This window comes from Gymnogyps californianus, chromosome 24 (assembly GCF_018139145.2).
Source record: "Gymnogyps californianus isolate 813 chromosome 24, ASM1813914v2, whole genome shotgun sequence".
In the NCBI taxonomy this organism is placed as follows: Eukaryota; Metazoa; Chordata; class Aves; order Accipitriformes; family Cathartidae; genus Gymnogyps; species Gymnogyps californianus.
In genome coordinates this window covers 4,502,160-4,528,867 of record NC_059494.1, presented here as the reverse complement: position 1 = coordinate 4,528,867, position 26,708 = coordinate 4,502,160, and the positions used below count along the sequence as shown (strand labels likewise).

The 26,708-nt window shown below is 40.9% G+C and overlaps 1 protein-coding gene across 2 annotated transcripts in view; it reads right to left on the bottom strand.

Moving 5' to 3' along the window:
* Positions 1 to 26,243, bottom strand: part of AP3D1 (adaptor related protein complex 3 subunit delta 1) — a 43,946-nt gene extending 17,703 nt beyond the window's left edge. The window contains exons 1-12 of one of the 2 annotated variants that reach the window (XM_050910413.1): positions 26,079 to 26,243; positions 11,746 to 11,841; positions 10,954 to 11,034; positions 10,130 to 10,210; positions 8,061 to 8,168; positions 7,572 to 7,701; positions 6,059 to 6,198; positions 5,711 to 5,784; positions 3,812 to 3,861; positions 2,077 to 2,126; positions 1,601 to 1,649; positions 652 to 797 (exon numbers count right to left, since the gene is read on the bottom strand). In XM_050910413.1, the coding sequence (XP_050766370.1) occupies positions 652 to 797; positions 1,601 to 1,649; positions 2,077 to 2,126; positions 3,812 to 3,861; positions 5,711 to 5,784; positions 6,059 to 6,198; positions 7,572 to 7,701; positions 8,061 to 8,168; positions 10,130 to 10,210; positions 10,954 to 11,034; positions 11,746 to 11,841; positions 26,079 to 26,174 (1,101 nt within the window). In that variant the 5' untranslated portion in view covers positions 26,175 to 26,243. The remainder of the gene's footprint in view (positions 1 to 651; positions 798 to 1,600; positions 1,650 to 2,076; positions 2,127 to 3,811; positions 3,862 to 5,710; positions 5,785 to 6,058; positions 6,199 to 7,571; positions 7,702 to 8,060; positions 8,169 to 10,129; positions 10,211 to 10,953; positions 11,035 to 11,745; positions 11,842 to 26,078) is intronic. The other variant, XM_050910412.1, reaches the window with a different exon arrangement.
* Between the last annotated feature and the right edge of the window lie 465 nt (positions 26,244 to 26,708).

The window sequence follows — 26,708 nt, the reverse complement described above, 5'->3', positions numbered from 1 at the left end:
AATCATAACCACAGCCCTTTCAGAGATTAAATGTCGTCACTACAAGATTGCCCCTGTAGCCTACGCACATTTTATAAACTTCCCCGCACAGCTGCAGAATGCATGCACAAGACTGGTGGCACACAGGAGAAAAACAACATGAGATTCTGTACATGTAAATTTTGTTCTGCCTTTTAATGACAATGACAGGCAAATTTGATGATAAAGCAGCTTAAAGCGGCCTTCTGTTGTTTCAGAGTGCTCCGGACTGTTTCCCAGACTGCATAACCTACGTCAACCTGAGCTATGGTGTGCTGCCACACGGACTGCAACCTAGAACAGCACGGACCTATCCCAATATGCCTGCCGCCCACTTTATACCTAGACGAAGGACAGAAGGAGCAGCTAAGGCTTAGGCATTAGAAAAGCAGCCTTCTAGGTGACTTCCACAGTGCCTGAACTGAGAAACTCCTTCCAGTCTGATACAAAGTTTTTAAAGCCCTCTCATGCTGTGCCCGATCTTTTACTTGTTGTACGTGCCAGAAAAGATATGAGAGTTACTATCAGAAGACTACTGGGGAGAGGGAAGAGAAAGTTGCATATTTTTCTTAAACATCAGCCTCCTAGGGTCACGGGGGCCGGAGAGGAAAGGAAATACATGTAGAAACATACCATGCCATACAGGAGATCTAAAGCTCTGAGTCGGATAGACTCATCTTTGTCATCCAAACATTGGAGAATGAGATCCTTGTGAGATTGAACTGACTTAGGATGCGTCTTCAGGATTTTGGACATAGCTAGCAGTCCCAGGTATTTCACTGTGAAAGACAAAATAAAACTTCTTTCCAAATATAGAAACACTGTTTTGTGTTGAGCATGAAATCTTAATACCAAGTGCTTCTACTGAAACCAACTTTAACACACTTGAATAAAAATCTATGAAGAAAAGTGTTTTTGAGAAACAGTGCATCACAGATTACAGTCTTTAATTTCATAATCCCATAAACAGGCATGTAATTACATAATCTTCATCACACTTTTCTTGCATCTCAAGTTTTATCATTGATTTAAAAATATCTATTTAATATATAGAAAATATGGGTTTTGAGAACAGGCATCCTAGGATGAACACAGCTTTAAAAGCATTGAAGATTGGTGTATTAAGTAGGAGCCCTGTTCTCAATGGGAAAAATTCAGACGCGGGAAAAAGGTTTGCACAAAAAAGGATTTCCCAGTGTTCTTTGTAGTCACTAAAATAAGTAAGTGTTCCTGCATTTTACTGTTATGCTTACACTGCTGAAAACCCCTCACTACTTTCCAAGCAGCAAGTTTCTAAAAAGGGAAAACGCAGAGCATAGCAAGAGAACTGTTTTAGATTTACAAGACCACAAACAGCAGTAATAATTAATCTCATTTGTTTTAAAGAAGCTCATTATAAAGAAGTGCTCACTATCAAAAATTATTTCCACATTAAAAAATCCCAGCAATTGTTTACAACGTACCAGGCACTACAATACTGAACAAGCTGTTTGGAGAAACAGCTCATTGCTCTAAGACTGCTGCAATTTCTCCCCAGCGGTTGGTTGCTAAAAGCTTCCATGAAGACAAGCAACATACTTACAGTTCTGGTCAGAATCTTCTATCAATATCCTTAACTTCTGAACACAAAGCTGGAAAAAAGACCACGTCATGCTTATTGCAAGCCTTAAAAAGTCTTAATTAAAATAACTCTTCATAAAGTTTACTCAATACACAAGGAAGCATTCTGACCAAGACCCAGGGCCTCTAGGTAAGAGGGTCTTGTTGCATTAACAGACTTCAAAACAAAAGGAACCTCTGTATGATTGTATTGATAGTAGCAGCTGCATAACAGAGTTAGAAAACCTCTAAATGAGAAGAATCTACATCTTCGAGCAAAGGAAAGAAGAGCATTTATATAGGAAATGTTTCAGTCTGTAGGATTCCACCTGAGTGAGAGTGCTTCAGGGAGCTATTGCTTTAACTTTTGGCAGAGGAACACAATCCAACTTCTCCATGGCACTTGGTATTACACAGCAGAGCAGAACAAATAATCCCCACCACAACCCAGTGTCGTACCTGGATGCTAGCACTGTGATTAGGCATCCCAGAGGACAGAGAGATCAAAACTGAAATACACAAGCACAAATTTCAGTTAGTACTTCTGTGTTCCGAATGAATGCAACAACACAACACCTAAAGGTCAACAGCTAGCTCAGCTCACAAGATGCCAGTTCATTTTGTTGTTTGTCTGTTTGCTTGGACTTTTGGGGGGGTCTGGGGGAGGAGAGAAGGTTGTGACACAAACTATAGTTTCATATACCTTAAGAGTAATAATAGCAGAGCAGGAAAAAAAAGTGTAAAGGTAGGAACAGCCTGGACCAGCCAGGACCTGGAAAGCAAAAGACCTGGAACAGCCAGGTCAAAGCTGCTTTTCATTACACTTTGCTCTCATTAAGGTTTACTTTACTGATATGGCGTAGCAGTCAAGACTGTAAAGATGTCATCAGCTACTGTATAGCTGAATTTTTAAGTGTATACTTCCCTAATGTAATGAGATGCAGCAATGGAACCTAGAGTTTAATGTAATTAGATTGGAGCTTTAATCAAGCCAGCAAGAGACTCGAGGCACAAATCAGGTCCCATTGTTGATTATATTGGACATTTGTAAAGCTCTGGCAGCACACAACCCCACAGCAGAAAAGGTGGCGTTATCTTGTTAACTGCTGCTGTCATACAGCATGTCCATGGCAACACCAGCTCTTACTGAGCAAGTCACACATGCTGACGTTAGTGACTAATAAGTACAGAGGCATTTTGCTCTCCGTAATCCTGCATTTCAGAGAAGGCATGTTGGATGCTAACATTTTGGGTCACGCAAAGAGCTGGCAGGTGCAAGGTGCTGCACTAACACAGGCACACAGCTTCACATCTCATTTTCTGAATTTGAGTTTTACATTACAGTCCCTGAGGTGTCCTGGGTGTGTGAATTTCCCTTTGACCCACAGAATTATCCTGTTGTATCTCAGCGAAGCACACTCTCATCCACAACAAAATTAACCTCCATGTTATTTTTCCCCCGCATCATAATGTCATCTCACATTTCCCTGAAGGAATGAACGAATACAAAGCGAGTGACAGATCACCCTTTCCTCTTTGAACCGACCCAGTACAGCAAGTTCCTGCATCATTACCCAAACTACCCACAAGAGACAGGCTTATGGCCAAACCGTGGATGTCAATAACCCTCTACTTCCAAACTATGATAGGAAAAGCACCAAGTCTGAGCTGGAATACTGTGTTGTCCCTTTTTGCCTTTGTTTCTCTCTCCATGACCATTATGGAGTTCACATCCCTTCCCCAGAAACTGAAACTGTAAATCAATGATTCCAATTACCTCCTTTAAAGAATTACACCAAGTTTTTAAGCTGTGAAATTGCAGAATTAAAAAATAAGTCTGCTCCTTCATCACATAAGAAAACTTTGTCAAAGTTGCCAGGAGACATCAGTCTTTTTTAAATTCTATTGCTGCTGGTATATTTCGTAGTTCTAGCAACATTTAGGAGCTTGCATATAAATAATCACTGTTCCTACTTCATTTCAGCCTATAGCAAATATGACATAGCTGTTGTAACTTAGCCTCATTGACTGACAAAGGATTTCAGTTACAGTTACACAGTAACACAAATCAAAGTTTGCCAGGTGACTTATTTCGGTTATAAAATACATTAAGTTAAAAAAAGGTTTAGACATGGTGTTAATTGATGACAAAGTTCATCATGTTTTTTTCTAGGTTACAAATTTCAGTTCTCACCTGCTATTACTGTGTTCACACATTCATATAAGAGAGACATGGCTGAGGTGCTGAAAGAGAAATCAAGTATTTTAAATAAGGAATAAACCCGGCACATTTTGAAGAGTTGTCAGCAATATCTTGGAGCTAGTTAACACCTTTAATTACACAAGAAATCGCCAGTATTCTGTTCCATATACCTTCAAACTAAATGAAGTTATTCTCACTTAGAAACTGCTGGGTGGAGGAAGGGCTACTGAATATTTAAAAAAAAAATTCTCGGAGAAGCAAGTAACAGCACTGTAACACAAGGAATGAGGAAGGAAGTGGTTACTCAAAACCTCAGTACCAGTTACAGAGCACTGAAGCAATCTTGTCCAAGGATCAAATTAAATCCTCTGCCCAAGGTCAAAAATTCATGATAAGGCAGGCAGATGGAGAACCTCAAGTCTCTCTCTCCAAAGCGAATGAGTCATGCACAAACAGCAGACTCTTCTGGCGTGCAGGTACACACTTGCTCATCCCTGTGAGCGAGCAACCCATTTTCAATGTCTGATTTCCCCCAAAACTTAAATTCAAGACAACTTTTGCCAGTTGAACACACACACAGTGCAGTTCTGAGGATTTCAAAGGTACTTACAAATCCTGATCTACACAAGAGGGAAACACAGCGAACCTCACGAGTAACAAAGGAGCAGACTCCAGAAGCAAGGTCTGCAAAGGTAATGAGCAAACAACTCTGCAGGCAGCAGTCGGAAGCGATACCGTGAAGGTCACTCAGCACACCGTATACGTGACTCCAGTACGCTCAGAAACAAGACAATCATTTTTGCTCCCTATGCACTTCGTGGTGGATGGCAGGGTGATTTGTCTTATGCGTAAGTGATACGAGATCCAAAATGACTGAATGGAGACCAAACTGAACAGGATTAAGTCTTCACAAATACTAAAATGGATGACTAATGTGGGAGTTGAGGAGAGGAGGTAGAGGCAGGAGCGAAGACATACCGTCCATCTTCCTGCTTTTTCTGGCAAAGTACTGTTTCTGGTGAATTTGTATCTATTTGTCACTGCTGCAAAAACCCTCTTTAGGTATTTGGATGCAAGACTGCTGGCTGGTCTGCTCTGAACCAGCCTTAAAGGTATACTAGGAAGATGGACAGAAATTGTTTGGCTAGAGCTGCTCTCATGGCTACACGGATATCCGTTTAAAATTTGCTCATTCCCATCTATCTTCTTCCTCTGCCACATGGAAAGAAACAAACCTTTTAACAACTCATGCATAAGATCACACTTCCTTTTCATAACTGGGAAAATACAGGTATTCCCTCCAAGACATCTACTTTCTGATTTCAGCTCAAAATTAGATCCAAAACAACACTACAAACAAGCTTTAACAAGGGACAAGGAAATATCTTCAAATTTATCTAATCTATATTTAGGACATATATTAAAGGAACCTCTTCCAAAACACGTCTGGGCTCACAAAGGCATGAGAAAGAACTTTAATATACTCCTTGTCATGCTGCTTTGGTGGGTGAGGCACTCCCAAAAAAGTCAAGAACCAAATGTGTGTAGGTGAACAGAAGAGGCAAATACATAGCTGAGACTTTTTTTAAGCCAGAGTTTCTATATATTCTCCATAGTCATCTCTGGCTTAAAATGAAGTGAAAGGAAAGCAAATCGCTCCAATTTTCATGCATGCTTTGGAGAAATTCATGCTGACAGTCAGGCACCCAAAGACCTTCCTTTAAGGTATTTTATCTCACTCAGGTTTTTCAGAAATAGTCCTGATGTAATTATCTTTTGATAGTTAACTCAAGAAAGAGTTCAGAAATGCATCCACAGACCTGGCTGCTGACCTACCTAACAGGCACATCACCAATCCTGAATGAACAAAGTAACATTTGTCATACATACCTATGGATGAGGTTGGTCAGAGGCTCAATCAGTTTCTTTCCCAGCCTAGGTTCTAATGGAGTAAGAGCACCAAACTAGTAAAAAAGAAGTGCAGACAAGAAAGTGATTTAATAGCTGCTTTTAAACAGTATAAAAACATGATTTAAATTGCAGCTCATTATATTTAAACCAGGCTATATTAAAATATTTTTCTCTCTTTGGTTATGTTCACAAACACTAGAAGATATTCCTGGTTTCTTTTTATTCAGATTTAATGGTAACTACACGTCCAAGCAAGAAATCTATTTTTGCACCCAAGGCTATTTAATGAGAACCCCAATCCTGCAAACATAGATCCAGAATACTTGCCAGTTTTATAATTTTAATGAGAACCCAATTATTGGTTGATGACGTCATTAACTTGAAAAAGAGTGGAGCAAGGGAAAGGTAGTTTTTGGGATTGCGTCGAGCCAGCTCACAAATAACGTTTACTGCAGCAGACTGCACACCTGGGAAAAAGAAGTGGGAAAAGCAGAAATCTCATGAACATCTTAATTGTAATTGAAGTTTCTGGTGCAGAACCCCCAGAACAAAAGCAGCTGAAGATTCAGACTTGTGTGTCCAAGAGGAATGGTTCAGCCTCATTACCAACCATGAGGTAGTGAACTAAACACAAGAATGCAAAAACAAACTGAGAACGGATTTTACTTAATTTTGGCTGTTTTCTAATGTATCAGCAAGCTGGGTATCTGCTTTGGGTCCAGCATTAGAAAGAACAGGACACTGCCAGCCTCCTTCCCCCTTTACCGTGGACAGCTTGTTTGTGGGACACAGACAACACAATAATCAATAATCCTACCCACCATAAAGTTTCCAAACACTCTTGCTTCTTTAAAATGTATTATTTAGACATGTTTAAATAATGTTAAAAAATGAATCCTTAAACAATCTGACTGGACAAGTTAATTCCCTTCTAATTGCTCAGCCTCTAAATTGATCGTTCTCAATTTGGAATCTTTTAATCTAGATAGTCTGGGTTTTCTAGTAGAGAGCAGTCCTTTTCTCCATAAAGCACAACAGGTATTTTCTTCCTCTGTTTGCAGGTGAGGGGGGTGTGTGTTTTGCTTTCTTTAAAAAGATCATCCCTGGAAGATGCATCTACATGCCCACACCAAATTAATCCAGTACGTGCAATTAAATTTCTCCCTCTAAACACACATGCAAATCAACTGGAGATGACAAAACTGCATCGCACACAGAATTCTTGAAACAAGTGTATGGCATTTTGGTGCACTGAGGGAAGATCAGCACCTTCCGGGAAGACTGAGTAAAAGTGTGAATATGATACAGAGCAATTGCAAATTTCCTGTGCTGCAGCTGAATTGCAGACACAGTACTGAAGGGCTCAAACAGCAGTCTGAACTCTCAGTTTAAATTTAAAAGACAGAAAAAAAATAGTAAGCGATGTGAAATTATTTTAAGTACATCCATTGCAAGCCAATAGCTGCAGCTTTGTAAAAGAGCACAGGAAACAACAACAACAAAAACCCAAACCCTGAAATCAACTGAAATATTTTCAATAGCCAAGTTAAGTAAGCAACAAACCAGGAATCATTAAGTAGCTTTGTCCCATTAAGGTTTAATCCACTGATGTAGTTTCAATAGCTTTGGGTTTGAAGTAAGAATTGGACATTTTTAAAAATGTATTTTTAATATGGCAACATCTGTCAAAACTCTGACACGCTCATCTACCTATTAAACAGGAGAATCAGTACCCAAAAGATGATTACAGCATTTTTCATGTATTCTTCTCTCCACAAGCTCTAAAAGCATGTATACCTAGATGTTTTGGAGCAGAAGTAATTTACTAAAATCCACTCACCAGGATCTGGATCTTCAAGTTTCTCTTTAAGGCGAGGAAACGCGGGACGGAGGGACTCTGGGTATTTCAAAAAAACTTTGTACATGATTAACACTGCCTTCTTCCTGATATAAGGCTTTGTATGAGACATCTGTTAATGAAACAATTGCAATCAGGCTCTTAGCAAATTTGTGTTTCCAGAGTTCTTCCCAAGGTCCTTATGCCCACACTACTGCCTCAAAATTTCTTTCTGGGAGACTGAACTATTTTTTGAAAACGCAGCTTTGAGGGGAGAGCAAAATAATGTCATTTGTCACCAAAACTAACAGAAATATTCAAGGTAATCCTCTTGAGCTAACTAAGGTCTGTAAAGGCTCCCCAAAAACCCCACAAGAACAAAGCGTCAGTTTTCCCATGTAACAGTTCTAAATTTAACAGATATTTACCACTTTTGAACAATTTAACATTGTTTAATTACAGGAAAAAGTTATTTCAATCTTATCAACTCACCAGTGTCATGATGTCATTTGCCAAGTCCCTGGCAAGATCTGGAGTAACAAAACAGGACAAGCCAGTCAGTGCAACTCCAGTATCATACTGGTTAGGGCTACTCAGATCCTAAAAAAGGAAAAACAGGCTCAAAAATTTAAGATCACACAGGACACTGAGAAACAATTTTCTCAGACCAATTTTATTCACTCAACACATACGAAGCAGAGCTTCTTCTCCACAGGAACATTTATATCAACTGTTAACAGGAATGTTCTCCAACACCTGCTAAAATACAGCTAGCCGGGGTTTAATAATGGGCATGAGGAATCATAATTAAACAATAGATGGATGACTACAACATAAAAGCAATTAGAGATATCGTACCTTGGTGGTATTTTAGGAACGGCAAATAATTTTTAAAAACTCATGACGTGATCACAAACATGTTTAAAATCCTAAAAAACTGGTATTAAGTACTAACCCTGCTAAGTCAAAGCCCAACCGTCATCAACTTCACTGGGAACAGGCATTCTTGTCAAGTGCTTAACAGTGTCCTAGCTTAATCTTTCTATTAGAGAAATGAGATTACTTTCCTTCCAAGCTTCTGGCAGCACCATAACCTTCAGTCCCTAAAGACATAACACAAGCTAGGGTGTAGAATACATTTTATTGGTCAAGTTTCTTTGGACTTATTTGTAGCCAGTATCCTACATAGTCTTTCAGGTATTTCTAAGCTTCAGACTCTTAACAATATTAATATTCATATCTGAGTATGTTCAAGTATAGATTATAAAACCAGACCTCATGGAATACAGAGCATCACAGGATCACTCCTTAACTGCAGTTATTTGGAAACAAAAATACGAAGTGAACTGCACAGAGCATTCCCACGTGAACTACCAGAATTAACTGTCCAGATTCATGTGTACATGGAGGCTGCTTTAGGAGAGCTAAACGCAGCCAGGCCTTCAGGGTTCTGTGCCATTTGCATTTCATTTTAAAACCTTTTGCAGGTGGTAGGAAATTAGATTCTACTTTAAGAATAATGAAATGTACTTAAGGAGCAACAAAACTTTGCAATTCATTCTAGTTTTAATGTATTTTGAGAACTGGTAACCCCTTAAAATACAAAGTTGCTAGATCAATGAAACATGAAAAAGCAACTTTATTTATGCCTTTAAGTAAAAACTCAAGCACAAAAAGGAAGGAATAGCCTAGTAAGTGATTGAAATTCAGTACAATAAAATCTCCATAAGAAAATGGATGGACATTATTAAAAATATGCACTTGTCAGAGCAGAACAGTTTAAAAGATAAAGGGAAAAGCACTAGTTCTTTAGGAAAGATACTGGATAACATCCCACTGATCTTTTTTAAGCAAGTAAAAGACATTTTAGCTACTCAGATGCTAAAAATGTAGGCACATCTTGTACTGGATCAGTCGAGTGTTAAAGCAGTGATACTTTAAAAAAAATTAAACTTAAGAGCTTTAAAAATATATCTGTAAGCTGAAGAATAGGAAAATAATCCTGCAACCCAGTAACTCTGAAAAAATTCAAGTGATAAAGCTCTCATTCATGAAAATGAATACAACACACTTCAGTACATTAATACAGAACACAACTTTACATACACTCTTCACCATTTTTACACACAATTATACCAAACAAGTCAAAAGCCTGATCTGTTATTACCAGAAGAAAACAGGCCCTCACAAACAGAAATTTTGTGGAGCCAGGTGACTGCTCATTTTACTTCAGGAATAGGGACATTTTTCTTACCCATTACATTCTTAAAAGGGCTGCCTAAGAGACTAGCAATATTAACAAAGGTTATTGCTGTCACCATTCACTGTGACGAATGAGCACAGAGAGCTGGTATGAGACAGCACGAGGGAAGCCTATGGACAGCTCCTAAGTATCCAGTAATCCTTCACTTTGTGGAATAAGAGTAGACTGTCAACCGAGTAAATAGAATTCTACTTAAAACACCTTTATACTCCTAAAAGAGAAATACCGTGTACAGTTTTGAAAATACAAGTAGGGAGACAGTGCGAGAAAAAATTAAGAACTGAAGTAAAATGTTTACCTTTCGGATCTGATTAGTAGTTAACATAATTACATCAGTTCCTTCATGAAAGCACTGAGAGGCAGCTAGGTAACCGATTCTCTGTAAAAAGGCAAGGAGAAAAAAAAAAACTTTAAAGTAAGTTTAGACAATGTTTAGATGAACAACAACTGGTAGCTTCACAAGCAATATGAAAAACATGAACAATTAGGCAGGAGGTTTGCATAACAGGGTTCTCTAGAAAAGGGTGTTTGTATCAGGAAAGAATAAATCTCAGACAAGTAACATCTCTAGTGATAATAAATCTATCTTAAGGATAACAAAACTAGCTTCACCTTCTTTACTTTGTTAGAACATACAGATTCAATGACCATGAAGATGTAGAAATAAGGTAGGATTGTCAGTAGGAGTAATGGAGAACATTATATTTATTTTGTCTGTTTCGACTCCTGACTTTCAGGTACTAAAGCCCAATTTGGAAACTATTCCTTACAAAATAACATTCTACCCTGTTTGGTCAAAAAGGTCTGCACCACAGAGCATGAACAAAACCTTTCAAGAAAAATTATAAAGCTATTACAAAATAAAATATGCCTGCTACTAGGAATTTTAGGTGGTCTTCACATAAAAAATACCCTGTTTTTTCACAAAAGATATCTGACAGCTATCTGGTAGAAAAAGCCTAAACTAGCAGGCCAAGTATTATCCATATACTAGAAAACAATACAATCTACTTCCTTTCTGTATTGACGAAAGCAAACCAAAAGTTGATTTACCAATGCTTTCATTAGATACAGTAATTAAACAGCGTGGCTAGTACAACTGTAGTTACATGGAGAACTCACTTTGAATGTAAACTTCGATGCACTCATGACTTCAATAATATTGAAAGCAGCCCAACTGATGTCGTAGCCCAGCATCTGTAACTGTGAGCAGAGAAGCCAAGATAAACTTCTGAAATAAGAAACTCAAGAAAATAGGTCAAGATACCTCACAAAATTGAAGACGTACCAAGAGTCCAAAAATAATACTATACGACATCTCAAGTTTATGAGTAATGTTACATTCTATGCCACTTGCAGTAAGTGAAAGAAGTCTCGAAGTTCCACCAGAAGCAAGTTTTAAATAGTTTGCATTAATTCCAGGTACTACATGTGCGTTATATAAGCATCATTGTGAAGGGTTTTTTTCCTGGAATTTTTTTTTTTAAATGAAAAACAAGAACAGAACCACAAAAATAATTCTTTAACAGTATTTCCCTCCTCTTCTCGACAAAGGACTGCACAAGGAGAAACAAACACCAGTTTCAAGTGCTCATGCAACTATGTGATAAGAAACAACCCAGTTGAAAACAACTTTTTAAAATTGGATGAGTTTTAAATCAGATTAGCTTCCTGACCTATCTCAATAAAATAAAATTGTACCAATACTAGTGCCAGCACAATGAACAGGATGGGAATATGCAGCCTCTGATGTCAGACACATGTGGGAGCATTTTCACCTGCAGCCTGCACCTAAAACAGTCTAAGAAACTGCACTCTGAGAAAAGCTGGCATTCAGACCAAAGACTAGCTCCTACTCAGCAAGAAAGAAAAAAAGAAAGATGTGATTACATGGTATCGCAGCAAGGCACTTACATATGTAAGTTTGCAGACTGCATTTGCTTTCACTGCAATGTTATCCTGCTTTAGCTCCTGCTTGATCTCATCGATGCACTGGGAGATGTATTTTGCCTGAGGAGAACAAACAAACAAAAATTTGTGCTCATTTACCAGTTTTGTAGATTTGCCGCATGTTAGGGGAGAAGCAGCAGAACTCATCATTTGCAAGCACCAAATCTCACACACACACACTATTTAGGTAAGCACTTAATTCTGATGAAACTACTCATTAACAAGAAACATCACAATTCTATTACAAAACGAAAAGTACACCGAGATGTTTCTTCAGTGGTTTCCCTTCTCCTCCCTCCCCCTTGCTCTAGTCCAGAGCTCTAGTTGCAAAGATTTGTGAAAAAAAGTTGTTCTATGGAGATCATGTGCCTAGGGGTCTGAACAGAACCTGAGTTCCACCGTTCCTGGAACATACGCTAGTCACTTACCTCAATGGGAAGTCAGAGATCACCCATTCATTACGTGTCTAGAAAAAACTATGTCAAACGCTATTAATAGCCCACAAATTTAAGGTGACTGATGAAAATACTGTGAGTTACTCTTCTTTCGGGCACGCTGTATACGGATGGCACTGCAGATGTGCACCCACAACAGTCCTCACACCTGAAGGGACACAGCCCAAGTCTCGCACGGGATACAGGTACTTCTGGCTGTAACCCTTGACATCCCCTCCAGCCATGGCAAGGACACTCCCTCCCTGGTTCACCACTCAGATGAGTGATGTTGCCATTTACACATTTTGATAAGCAACAGTTATTTGTATGAATTTCTCAGTAATTCAGAGAGCCAAATGTCACAATGTTTACATTTAAATCCTTCATTTCTTTCCAAACAATCACGCCTGTGCCTGTGGGAGGGATGTGGCAAATGCATGACTTAAAAATATCTGTACAGATTTTACTTTCTAAGTAGGGTTAGCTCAGTCAGAGATTCTTTCAGTTACAATTAACTATGATTTAAGTACTGAAGGTATCTGCTACAGAAATAATGAACATTTAAATGCAGAGAAATAATCTCTCTTTAGAAACCCAGACATGCATCAGGGCATTTCACATTCCATATAAATAAATCAACTGCCAGAGGAACCAGGTCAGAAACTGATTACCTAGTTTCAAAGTAAAACGCTGCCTGAATACCATTGCCTTCCACCAAAAAGATATTTTCAACATAGAAGTCACTGGCCTGCCTTTATTTAACATTTCTCCCCTTTACACTACATTTTGTGTATTATCCCAACCATTCTTTGGTCTTTTACAAACGTCCTAGAGTGATACTCATGCATCAAGTCATAAAAGTTGGCTGCCAGAAGCAGAGAAAGTTATTTTTAATAAATAGCAGGTGACAATAAAAAGAAATTGTACAAGGTCTGTAGTGCAAAGAGACACTGCAACGATCCAGGTGAGGAAAGGTAGCAACTGAATTTTAACGCAGGGACTTCACACTCCAAGCAGCAGTCACGTAACAACAATTTACACTGCTATCATTCAGAGTTTAGCAATACCAGAATTAGAATCCACCATCAGGACGCACGGTGAATACACGTAATTCAGAGGAACCGCAGCCTCACTGGTTTAACAGCTTCTATAGAAGCAGAATAATTTATCTGGCTTTTCTCTCAAACCTTGCCCTTACAGAGGGATAAAAGCCAGCTCCTCCATGGCACTGGTAGGCTCAGGTGGAACCACATTTGTTGTTTTGAGACTTTTACTAGAAGTCTTTGTTGACCTTCACGGAGCTCCTGTCTGACCCGTTCCTGCAGCCTGTTGAGGTCCCTCAAACAGCAGCCCTGCTCTCCAGCATTACGCAACTCAAAACGTCCAATGGAAGAAAGTGCGCAAATGAGTTTACTTGAAGAAATTTAAGATATTCCTAAATGCCTGTATTTGGGATAGAAATACTATCTTTGCAATGGGAATTTTCATGTTAAGGGAGGGCATGCTAAACACCAAACAACCCTTTCCTCTACAGAGATACCCATCTGTCCTCTTGGATACAGGCGAGTGGATCACATCTGCTAAAACTGGAGATGGCATTGCCCCCAAACGCTTAACAACATACAGTCCAGGTGATTTCTCCCCGGAAGCAGAAGATTTGGGATTCTAAACCCTTCGCCTGAGAGTGATTCAGGTCCAGGCAACTCCCACAGGAAGTTTAAACTCCTGAGTATAAACTAAAAAAACTTCTGATAGTAGAAAATAAATACTTGGAGACGCTGAAAGAACGACTTATACAACATGCAACTGATCTACAAATACATTGTACCTAGCCTTGAATATTTTATGCACACATAAGAGGACGCTGGAAGAGTGTCACAGAATCCTTCACGTGTGTATCTCGTTGCCACATCTTGGTCAGCAAGGTCAGCACTGGTTCTCAGCGCAGAGTAGTAACACGCAGGTTCTCAGTCTTTATGTCCATAACCAGAAAGCATTATTGTATTTTCCCACAGCATCTATCCCCAAACTATTTAAACATTAGCTTAAGTTTCCTGGCAACCTCTTGGGAGTTGAACGCAAACCACTATGTGACCAGGAGGGGGAAGGAGGGGAGGGGGGAAAAAAAAAAAAAAAAAGAGTACGGAAAAGTTCAATAACATACAGGCCGGCACAGCCGAATACAGGCTTCCGAGTCACTGGCCACACTCGATGGCCCCAGCAGCCTGCAGGCAACCCCCTGTCTACCAGTTAGCCTAACATAATGAGCAACTTCTGGAAAAGTATATTACAGAACTCAGAATCAGATCTGAAACTAAAATAAGGGATTTTGAAGAGCAGAAAGAAGTCCTTCCAAAATAGCTGTACTTCAAATCCTAAAAGACTACAAGGAATGAAAGACCCTATATATAGAAAGCTTTAAAGGATCAGCAGGTATTAACTTTTTGTTAATCTCTGTGGAGCAGCTCTTTCATGAATGAGCAATATGAAGAAAACTGATCTATTTAGTCTCCCACTTAAATCTGAAACCCAACCACCACAGCCTAGCCAGATTTGCTACCACACTTAACATCTACATAAATACGAAGGAAACAAGTAGGTATGTGCCGATCTTTGGCAACGCTCTTCTCCAGGCTCTGGCTAGTGGAATCGCTGACCTCTGCAAAGCACTGGACAGGAGGCTGCACCAAAGCATTTTCACGCGGACAGATAGCCTCAGGCCCCACACTGCAGCCTGCAAGCTGTTCAATGGAGTCAAACTAGACAGTAAAAGGGAGAACCACCACTTGATGCAATGAAGAAAAAATGGTAGTCACTCAGCAAGGCCTAAATATTTGCAGGAAAAAAACCACTTACATGCTGAAACAGGACAAAATCTGGATATCTTTGCCAGCATTGATTCACTGATAGTTTTTGCATAAATCCTTCTAATACAGCAATTTCCTAGGGTGGTAATTAAAAATAAATACTTCCCAGGATATAACCGGCTCAGTTTTTTCTTAAATGCTTCTGAGGTCCCATGAAGAAAGGAATGCAAAAGGAAAATACTTCAGAGTTCATTTATGCTCACAGTATTCATTATAATATAAATATATTTCTTAACTATTAATTCCTTACTAATTCTGTGACAGTCTTATTTGAAGTATTCCTGGGATGCTACTCAATTGCTCACACATTTTGGCCAGTCAACTGAGGAGCACTTCTAAGTCACAATATTTATAGACCTTTGGACATTCCCAGCCAGACTGCTTTGAGCAAGCGAGGCAATTATAAGGCAGCCTTTCACTCCCGGTGTAGTCGAGAACAAGCAGAGCCATTAAGCAAAAGAACACCCTCAGAATGACGGCAATCCAGGCAAAGCTGCAAGTCTGCAGTCAAAAGCTGAAGGGCATATGATAACACAGGGAAAAGAGCTGAGAGGAGCTCTTTTATTCGTGCTAGGCTGCCAAGTGGGAAAGGAGCCTTTCCCAACTCAGTGGAAAAGGCTCCCTAATGAAATGCTATAGCAACCACTTGGGTGATTGTTTTCTCTTGCCTATCCCTCAGGAGGAGGAAGATTACTGAAACACACTCAGAGCAGCACAGCTAAAATCCAAGTAAAGCATGCAGATGTTAGCAGTAATTACTCCACAAAGCTGTGGATACAGCACAAAGTCCTAACTGCCATTTCTTAATGTATTCCACCAAACAGATGCACTAAGCATTTTATATCCATTAACAAAATACGCAAGCTAATTTTTAAAATAGGCCCAAATTCCTCAAGAATTCCAAGACCTCACCTAGAAAATATGTGCATTTAAACAAGTGCGAGTGGTTAAAATAAGAATGAAGGTATCATGAATCAAAGACACAATCCCTTTGAAACAGAGGGAGGGAGGAAGGGAAAAGTGGGTCATGGTAAGAAGCCAAAATGCCAGTTTATAGGATTTTTCATTTCCCAAGCCATGTTTTTCGAATTAACTTTGAAAAACACTGAAACTTTATTCCAAGCTCCAGCCAAGACAGAACTTAGGGTTTGCTGACAATTTCAAAGATATTCACAAAAGATTAATTTTTTTTCAAGCAATATGTGAACAAAGTTGAAAAATCACTAACTGAACAACAACTACGTTCCTAGGAAACGTGACTCTCTATGCTGTACTTTCATCAGCTGATGAGAAGACACTAATGATTAGAATGGACATCACTGCAGAACCTTTACATTAAATTTAATTGTGAAAACTATTCATTTCCAATAGTCTTAAAGAAGCTGTACTCTTATCTCAACCACATACCACCTTCCAAAACCAAGAGAAGGCAAACTCATATTCTTACCACTTAGGGTTACAGTCCAGCAAACCAAATGCAGCAGAATCCTCCACCAAAGTCCTTGTCAGGATCCAGCCTCAATCCACTGGATCTGCTGCAGCTGATTTGAGATTCAAACCTATCACTGCAACAGGAAAGTGCTTTCCACCCAGATGAAAAAGCAAACTGTCAGTGAACATTAGTCCCTATTTCTCTTGCATGTTCAGGGTTAAATACAGTGGTTTAAGGAAAGGTTAACAGTGAACACCACAAGGAGCAAGATATGATTTGATCCAAATGCGTAACTAGACCATTCTAAAACAGAAAAAGGTTGGAATAAGCAGAACATAAAAATAACTGAAATAAGCACAAAATATGACATTTATTTTCTTTTAAGCACCGTAGGATTTATCGTTTTTTTTGTAGGGCTTTGAGACAAACTCCATGAAATCACGTTGAGTGCAAGCACATGATGATCTCACATGAGAGTGAGATCCCCGCTGCTCGAACTTCCAGAAAACCAGCAAGAACTGCCCCACTGCCCCCCCTTTTTTTTTTCTATGTCTTTTTTATAATCTTAAGAAATACTACCTGTGGGACGCAAGCCATGTGACATGACCACGATGCTTAACACAAGCCACAGACACCTTGTGGAGGCGAAGCAACTTTCAAATTTGTTTGTGCTTCAAGCAGAAGTTCCTGTTACAAGCACAGCGCAGATCAGCTGCCACCTCCTAACTTCGGAAGGAGGCTGGAAAGAAGTATCTATCACTTGCCAGGCTTCTATCAAAACCCCCAAAAGCAGTACTTCACGTCAACAAACACCACTGAACTAGTCAAATAGAATTTATACACCTATAATTGACTACAGTACCTGGTACACGAGCATCGTACCATGACAGCACAGAATATATCAACTGAAGTAACAGCCGAGAGCATAAAAAAGCGAAACGTGCTGCTTACCACGCACTTGGACACAGTGCTAGAGATAAGCATATTAGATGTTAACTTCTGTCATACATAACTAAAAATATTATATTATTTAAATACCACAGAAAAAGCTAATTGAAGTAACAAGATCCTTCGTTAAGACTACTCCATGGCTGGACAGAAAGAACTCCAAGGCATATGCTCCCACACGGTATCTCACAACTAACTTCACTAAAACCATAACCAAGCGAAGTAGATAAGCATGTAACAGAATATAAGCAATAACCGAGAAACTGCACAGCATTCATTTAAGTGGGTTTGCAGCAGCCAAAATAAAATGGTGCAGAGAGTAGTCAGATGCAATAAAGAGCTCAGAAAACATGTTACGACTTGAAAGGCATTTTGAAAAAGCCAAGCTTATCTTTCACTCAGCTGTTAATAAACAGTATTGCTATACATGTTTTAACATGTCTTAGTTTGCCTTTGCTACCTAGCTTTCCAGGGATTTATTCACTCATCTTGTAGGTATCCTTAAGATCCTAGACCAATGTACTGTTCTCATCAGTAATAAACACCGGATGCATGAAAGCGAACCTTTGCCATTTCATTTGCAGCAGTCTTCTCCTATATTATTTATTAGAAACATGATGCATTATCCAGTACCCCTTTGTCTATTACAACCAAAGCAAGACAGCAAGACTCCTTGGCCAAACGACACTAATGGAGGAATGCAAAGTCAATTTACACTTTTTTCTTTTCTTAATATTTACTGAAATTATACATGCCAACTGAAATTTGGCATGATGCATCCATCTACCCTAACCTGATTCATAAACCAATAAAAACCTTTGAACCTTATTTTAAAAATTCAGAGAGATGCTAAGCAAGTAGCATACACCTACCAGTTTCAGAGCAGATACTAAACAACCCCAAACAAAGCACCACAGCACCATAAGGCACTGTAGAAAAACACATACGATCTTCCAAACAGGTACGTAACACAGAAGGGTTGGATTTCAGAAAAGAAACAGATGTAGAGTTGCAGTTGCTTGTCCAAAGTGACTCCAAGCAAGACCCAGGCCAACGCATGCACCCAGACACGCTGAGCACTGCGGCACCAGCAGCATCTCTGCGAGCACCGGGGTGTCCTGGCAGTCTCCCATGGAGTGTGCCTTTTCCACGGTTTACCCAAAGACAATGGAAATATTTCACACAAAAGAGCACCTATACAGGAAGCTGAAGCACAGCTACGCAAGCCATCCTGGACCACCTCCCCAGGCGGGCTAGTCTGAGATGCCAACAAATAAGTGGGTATTAGATAGCAAACCCCAAAGCAGTCCAACATAAATCAGTAAGCATGTATCATCAGCAAGGCTCTAGAGATGTCCCTTAATATATCTCCAGTCTGATCAGTTCCTTAATATAAATATGTCTTCAGTCTGATCACAGTATTTGTTAATTTAATTGCACGGCAATTAAACAATCCTCAGGGGCCTGTGCTGTCTAAAGCAGACAACTTTTAAGACCAGAGAGATGCGTCAGATAAAAGTGCTTAGCCCTGCAAACACAAGATGTACTCAAACTTTTATTTTTATATTACTATGCAAAAAGCTGTACAAGTACTTTTACAATAGATTTTTCAATTTGCTAGTTCCAGACATATTTCTGTGCGTAACTGCAGGCTTTGATAAAGGCAGGCTTCGTTATAAGCACGCGTTTTCTTGTACGCATAGGAAATAGTCACTTCCTTCTAAGGAACTAAAGTAGCTATTGTTTCCGAGACTCAGCTGACTGGAATTAGTTCAGAGGGAAACGTCACAAAAAAAAGATGCTTAATGATGTATTAATACTATATAAACATGTAACACTGAAAATATCACAAAGATGTAACACTGACTTATGCAAAGCTATGAGTACTTCTCAGTTATGGAAAGGTAAGAAGGACAATGAAGAAAAAGATGGTTCGTGGCCATCGCTGACTTCTTACATTCAGTACAAATATTTGTGTAATAAAAGTAAATTTGTTCACCTACTCCCTGCTGTACAATCATACCACTCACTCTAAACAAACTTATATTCCTCAAGGCTGAAGCTTAGTCACACCGCGATAGCTAGAAGTGACGTATTTTATGCAGCCTGAATTTGCCATGAAGATTGAGCCCATCGCAAGAAAGTTTCAACATACCCCCATTCATGCCTACTTCCCTTTATACACCTTTTAACATATGAATCTCTCAGTGAAAGCTAACAGGTTTGAACACCTAGGTCATAAAATAAACAACAATAAAAAGGAAACAGCTAATACAAAAACCAGCACTCAACTACATGGTCTACAAACTCCGTTTGATCAGCCTACTGCCCAGTGACAGACAAGGTAAGCTGGTATCAACCAAACATTTTTTTCATGCCCAGTTACACTTCAGTATTCAACAGGACTCGTCAGTGTTGTCAGTTATTTTGAACGTATGCTTCTTACTTAAAAAAGCACTCAACCGCCTTTATGAGCTACTAATGCTACCACTAACCACGTTATCTTCTGCACCTTTTACCTTACTCAAGTATCTTTATACTTCCTGCCATCTGGATTTAAGCAGACTCCCCTTTAGATTATGAAGCATTTCTATTTTTCAGCATGAACAATCAGGTTTTTTTTAATAACCTAAGGAACACAAATGCTTCTTTGTAACTGGTCCCATGACTCGGTCTTTCTGATGCATGCTGTTTAATGCTTCCCTTGCTGCTCTTCATATCACACCAGAAATGGGACACGCTACCAAAGAACACTTCTAAGTGAAAAACCTAAAGGTACTCTTTGTACACCAAATATATTCACTAACCCACATCGTAGAGGAAGAGGTTTTTCAGTCACTTTTGTGGACACTGACGACATTAGAGGAAATCACAAAAGGCCCCATTTTCTGCATTCAGCACTGGGACAAAGAGAGCTGCATCAAAAAGCATCAAATAAACAACTCTCTGAAGATAACCACGGTACAGAAATGTAGTTAGTATCTTTATTCTACTTTGATTTTTCTGGCTGTTCTTCCACTGGCCTCGCAAAAGGTGCAGTATATGGGCCACTCCATTTCTTACGACGAGGCACCAGAAGCTCTTCCTCTCCCCTGGACCTGCCTAGGCAGAATTTTTACTTGCACGTGTGAGAAAGTGGTCTGTCTGGAGCATTTCAAACCCTCAGAAGAGACGGCTACAAAAGGATCTGGACTGGGAACAAAGCTATTAGCCCCACTTATGCCACAGTCAATTAAGTAATATTTAACACAGGAGAAAGCAAGAAGCTAATGAAAGGCAGCACTAATGCAAAGCCTCAGCCGCTCTCTGCTCGTAATCACACAAGAAAAAGCCCACGTCTTGGCTCACGTTCCACGGCTCCAGGCCCTTTATTCTCCGTGACACAGCAGGTAAGGCAGGGACACTGTTACACTGGGACTTGCTACCTTGGAGGCCACTACCAGTCTGTTTTTTTACCAATTGGTGTGAGGTCCTTATCCAACCCTCTTTTGTGTATTGTTTCTATTTCCGACTTTGTCTTTTCCAGTGATTCACATGCTCAAAGAATTAACAATAGCAACTCTAGATCCACTTGAAAGTGGGTGGAATAATGAGCTCCCTTCAAAGATATTAACACACATATGACAAGCAGTAACTGATCGAGCATCAGTGACTGAAAGAGCTGTCTGTCATCAATGAACTGCATGTTGCCTATCAGGAGGGCTGTTTTTTCAGTCTTGGGCACCAACAGGCTTTTTAGCATTCCTCAAAATTCCCCTATTATGTTCCATCCCATGTCCTTTACCATTAGATACTAATACTGCAATAGTGGCTAGAGGCCAAGCCGTCAGAAGACCACAGCATTAGATGGTCTTCAGCTTCGTTGATGACAGGCTGCACCCAAAAGACCTTTGCGATGTTGAAAGATTCCTCAAAACACCTTACGGCATCATTTCATCTGAAAACATGTCAGAGAAGTAGCTGGAAGTGTGCAGTTGAGTGCAGCAGCCCTATATTTAGGGGAAAAGGTTTTTTTAACAATGCAAGTCCACTCTCCTTAGGTAACAATCACTAAGAAGTGAGGACACGCTGCCAGTTTGGTAAGTCCAGTCTTTCTGAGCAGCAAATACATATTTCGCAGCACGAACACTCAACGCGCCTCTCATTTAGCATTATATTATCAACTGAAATTAATATTTTTGCCAACCAGAAACACTGATTGCTCCTTTCAGTCCTCCAACTTGCCTCTGTACAAAACAACTTCTTAAATGTAAACCAGCAATGAGATACATATCACCAAACACTAGACACAAGAAAATGTGAATTTTTAATATGCTTTTTCCTGAAAGTATCGATTACCAAAAACGTGAAGTGCTAATCCTGGCACACGAGCAGCAGATTCTCTGAAAGAAGAGGGAGGCAATTCTCTCAACTTATGACAGAAGTGCACAGACATTTCGTGCAGGACTTTTTTTAACCCCTTCTCCCTCCTTAAGTGTTCTCCAGTAAATCAAAGGCACTTGAAACACAGAGGGCTATGGTCTGAACAAGACAAAGCACCACTCATTTAACATCTCTGTTTCTGTTATTTTATCATTTCAGTTTTATAAAGGAACCTCTCACCACAACATCTGACAGTAGCTTCCTTGTTGGGACCAACAAACTTCTTAACTGCAAATGCAAAACACTGTGCAAGAGCCAAATAGCATAAAAGGATTATCCCTTCCTTTATTTCACATTCAGGAGAACACCCCTAAATAGAAATAATTTCTCAGTTAGGAATATCTAGGAAAAAATCTGTTCTACTTTTTAATAGCCTATGGTACAAGCCACTCCCCCCTTGAGCCTGCTGTGTAGCACACCCATAAAAAGTAGGCACAAAGTGGGAGAAGTTATTCCACAGGGTACAAAACCATCTAATAGTGAAAGCAGCGAGTCTTTTTTCATCTGCTATCAAGAGGATTCATTTTCCAAATGAAAGAGAGAACGAGATATTAGAAGTGACAGTCAGGAGAGAATGGAATAGGATCAAGTCTTTCTTACAGGTTTGGCTTTCCCTCAAACTTTGAACTGGCACTGGGAAACACCACAGGGATTAAGGCATCCGTACAGAGTGTTGAAAAGTAAACACAACACGTCAAACTAGGAAAAGATCTAATGCTGTTATGCTACCTCATTCCTTCCACACTAGTGTTTACTTCGCAGAAGCATGATGCAGCTCCAATTTTCCCTGGAAGACTGGAAAATAGACAGAGTATGTCCGCATAGAAAAGTGACTGTGTTCACTAACTCCTATCCCTTACCTCTCATCCTTTACAGAAGACCATCACTTCAGTTTCAGTGTTTTAAACTCAAAATAAATGGGTCAGCTTTGGATACAGACCAGAAACTAAAATGAAAACAGCCTCTGACAGGTAATTAAGCACTCTGGAGCAAGGATGTGAGCTGAAGTGCCAAGCAGCCTCCAGTACTCTCTCAGTTCCTCTAGTGAGCTGAGGAGGACACTTAAAATTTGTTGGAAAAGAGCTCGTGGTGCTCCATTTACTTCACAACAAGCCTTGGGGTATGCGCTCAAGAGTCCCAGCAATACAGGATGAACATATAACCACCAAGCAAGAATGCAGCAGGTCTGTTGAAAAGCTGTATTGAGAAACCCACGTCTGAACCAAGGTGACAACCATTTGTAGCATCCTGCACTACAAACACATCCTCGATGCATCAGTGAAATACCAGATACGCTTGCTTGTGATGGTACCTGCGGAGGAATTGGAAAGGAATAAATCTTACTGTCTCCTGTCTACCAGGAGAGGCCGCCCAAAAAGATGAGGGGGGAAAGTGATGGCAGAATTTCCATATGATTAAACTCCAAAAGAGAAGAACCAACACATACAACAGAAATTATCCTTCGGCAAAAAGCATAACTAAATCAGAAGTCAAAGCAATAATCATGCTTTCATTTCTTTCCATGTCATTTTTATTTAACAGCCACAGTACCTCCTTTCTAGAGACAGTGCTTTCATAGAGTAATTCTCATTAAGCTGAGATCAACAGCTAATATCCTTGCCACCAAAGCACGCTGCTATTTGTTTTAAATAAATTTGCTCTTCTGAATAGGACAGAGTGTGTGTCTTAAGCTTAGACACTTATCTTGAGACACACAAACGTTGGCTGAACAACTACATTCAGTATTGGAGCAACATTTAATAGATACAATGAACAATGGAAGCACTGTAGGAAAAGAAGGAAGAATTTTTGCGGCTACTTCCTCTAAAATACTACTCTGATTTTGTAGCATCACCTGAAAATTAGCAAACACCCATCACCATTGCCTGGAAAGTACTGAATCAATGCCCAGCATCTTAATAGCAGAAGGTTTACAGCCCTCTTCAGCTACCTGAGCTAGAAAAAGGAACAGACCTGTCCTGTTTGCAGCCACTCTATGTAATAAAGCAAAATCTTTGAAGGATTCCAAAACATTCTATGCTACAGAAGACACACATTCCATCAGCACAATGTCTATTGATCAGCTGAACACATCCTGAAGTTCCGGTTTTAATTTTGGCTGTGCACATGACGATATAAAAAGGAACTATCCCTACAGTTACCTATTTTAAAATCTCACAGCTTGTATTTCAAACTAAAGAGCTACCATCCTTTAAAATACTATCATGCTACAGTCCAACTATTGTAAATTACATCAGCCTCTTACTCGCAGTAAGAGATAACACATTTGCTTTGACCTTGTTGAATTCTATCTAGAGAGTGTACATACCTGTATAACAACTTCCTTCAAATATACACAGCCCTACAAAATTGTCTGGGGAGTATTTTTTCCCAACTCCAAAGGAGATCAAAGCCAATGCTTTTTAACTATTTCTTGGTGCAGACTGAGAACAAACTCGGTATGGCTTATGATGCACAGGAACTTGTTAATCCTGACTGTGTAAGAGCACTGTGCTCTTTATGAAGTCCTGGAAAAGGAGCTATTTGTCACAAAATTATTTTAGAAATGAGAACAGTACGTTCAATCCTCCTCAAAGAGGACCGGTGCCACAAAGGCCTGGACCAGTCCGGACCTTCATCAGGGGGATCCTCAGAGGTTTGACACCTGATGAAACATTTTCTGTCCTATGCACAAAAGAATAAAGCATGTTTACTAAAAGCAGCGTAACATACAAACTGGGCCTAAGCATGCTATGGGGAAGTGCTCCATAGAAATACTGTTCACCTGTTGAGGCTTTGAGTATAACACATGAAGCGTCCACATAAACATGCTGTTTCCACTTCTCCGTGTAGTTTCCCACGTCTTGCAGGGCACTGCACACTTATAGTAGCACTATCTTCCTCTGTCACCAAATCAATACCCATAAATTTAACGTACACTAAAATAAAAATAGAAGTTTCCGCGGTATCATCACTAGCAAATAGCACCTTGTCCTGTGCACAACAGGCTTAAAAGCCATTTGAAAAATCAAGTGGTTTTGGAAGTTGGATTTTATGTTTCAGTCCAACAGTGCCAGTAATGAAGATTATAGCCAGAGTTCTGATTAAATTACTTTTCCAACTCAAATATTTGATTTAGTTACAAAATTACAAACTTTCCAGATACTTTTCACAGCTGATACCATTTAGATATTGTACTCTTATGGAGAGACACTGTAGCCTACAAATATTTTTAGCCTGTCACTAACTCCACAGCAACTCACTGATATTCCAGCAAAACATAACTGTTAGACCATTCATAAGAAAGCTTCTAAGGCCATGACTACCTACTTGAAGATGAACATAAATGATATCCTTAGTGTCCGTTACTTCCCAATTAACATGTGACACTTCAATGTGGAAAGTCTCACATAACACATTCTTGATGACTAATTACTTCACCTATACTAATTTCCTGATCACGTGCCTCTAATACAAGAGAGAATAACAGGCCAACACATCCAATTGCTTTCAGCCTACAAAAGCTTTGAAACAAGGAAAGTACGTTTTAGTCAGAAGGTATAGAACATGGATAATTTGAAAGCTGAATTATGACTGAACTCAGCCTTCCCATATATCAGCTTCACGGTGAAGAATATATAGTTGACTACAGTACTTGACTGTAGTGCAATAGGAAGCAATTCCTCATATATATATATATATATATATATATCAGGGATCTCAACGCCACAATAACACACTAAATGGGAAAGCAAGTACCAAGCGTGACCCTCCTTTATCCTCCTTTTCAACTCATTGCTCCCCTAATGCTTTCTTGGTCTCCCAGTCTTTCCCTTTTGGCCTCCACCCCAGTGTCATCTTCCTCCTTTTGATTCCTGCTTCCACCTTCCCCAAAACAACATCCCCTTTCCAGGGTGGCCAAGACACTCGGCTGCTGCTGGGCCTGGCGCAGCTTCCCTTACGGGGAGCGAGGTGGAGGCATGCTCCCACCCTGCCCGAGCCCTCGGACGAGCAGGACCTGACTGCTGGTCAGTCAGTGGTCTGACAGGTGGAAACGGGCGACAGCCAGCACGGAGGGATGAGGCGAGCCAGCCCCGGGTGGGAGGCCCAGGCGGAGCGAAGGGGAGCCGGCCACGCCGGGACCGGCCGAGGGGAGCCAGCAGCCCCTCCGCGGCGGGGGCCGGGTCCGCTCACCTCGTCTTCCTTGTGGTTGCGGATTCCGCGCACCAGGTCCTGCAGGTTCTTGTCAAACATGCGGTCGATGCTGCCCTTCACCATCTTCAGCGCCATGGCGGCGGCGGGGCCGGGCCGCGGGGCCTGCGCTCGGGGCTGAGGGGCCGGGCCCAGCCGGGGGGGCCGCCGCGGCTCCTGCTACCGCTAGAGCCGGGTGAGACCAGCGGGCCCGGGCCGCTCACATCCCGGGCAGGGAGGCGGGGGGCGCGGACGGTGCTCGCCCCCGGCGCGGCGCGGCACAGGACGGGCGGCAGGCAGGGGCGGCCGCGGCGGCCGCAAGCCCAACTCCGGGCCCCGCTCGGCCTCCCAGCGCCTGACAAAATGGCGGCCGGTCAGCTGAGGGCTCGGCCCCGCCCCCGCCCGCCTAACCACGCCCCCGCGCCCGCCCCAGCCGCGCCCGCCCGCCTCCCCGCTCTCCTGCCCCACCCATTCCGCGCTAGGCCACGCCCATCTCCACCACCCCGCGCCCGCCGGCGCCAGCCGCGTCACTGCTACCGCTAACTCCGCCCCCCGGCGCCCCGCCCACCGCCTGGCCCCGCCCCCGCGGGGCGCGCCCGCAGGTCCCACGTGGCGGGGGGGGAGAGCGGGCCC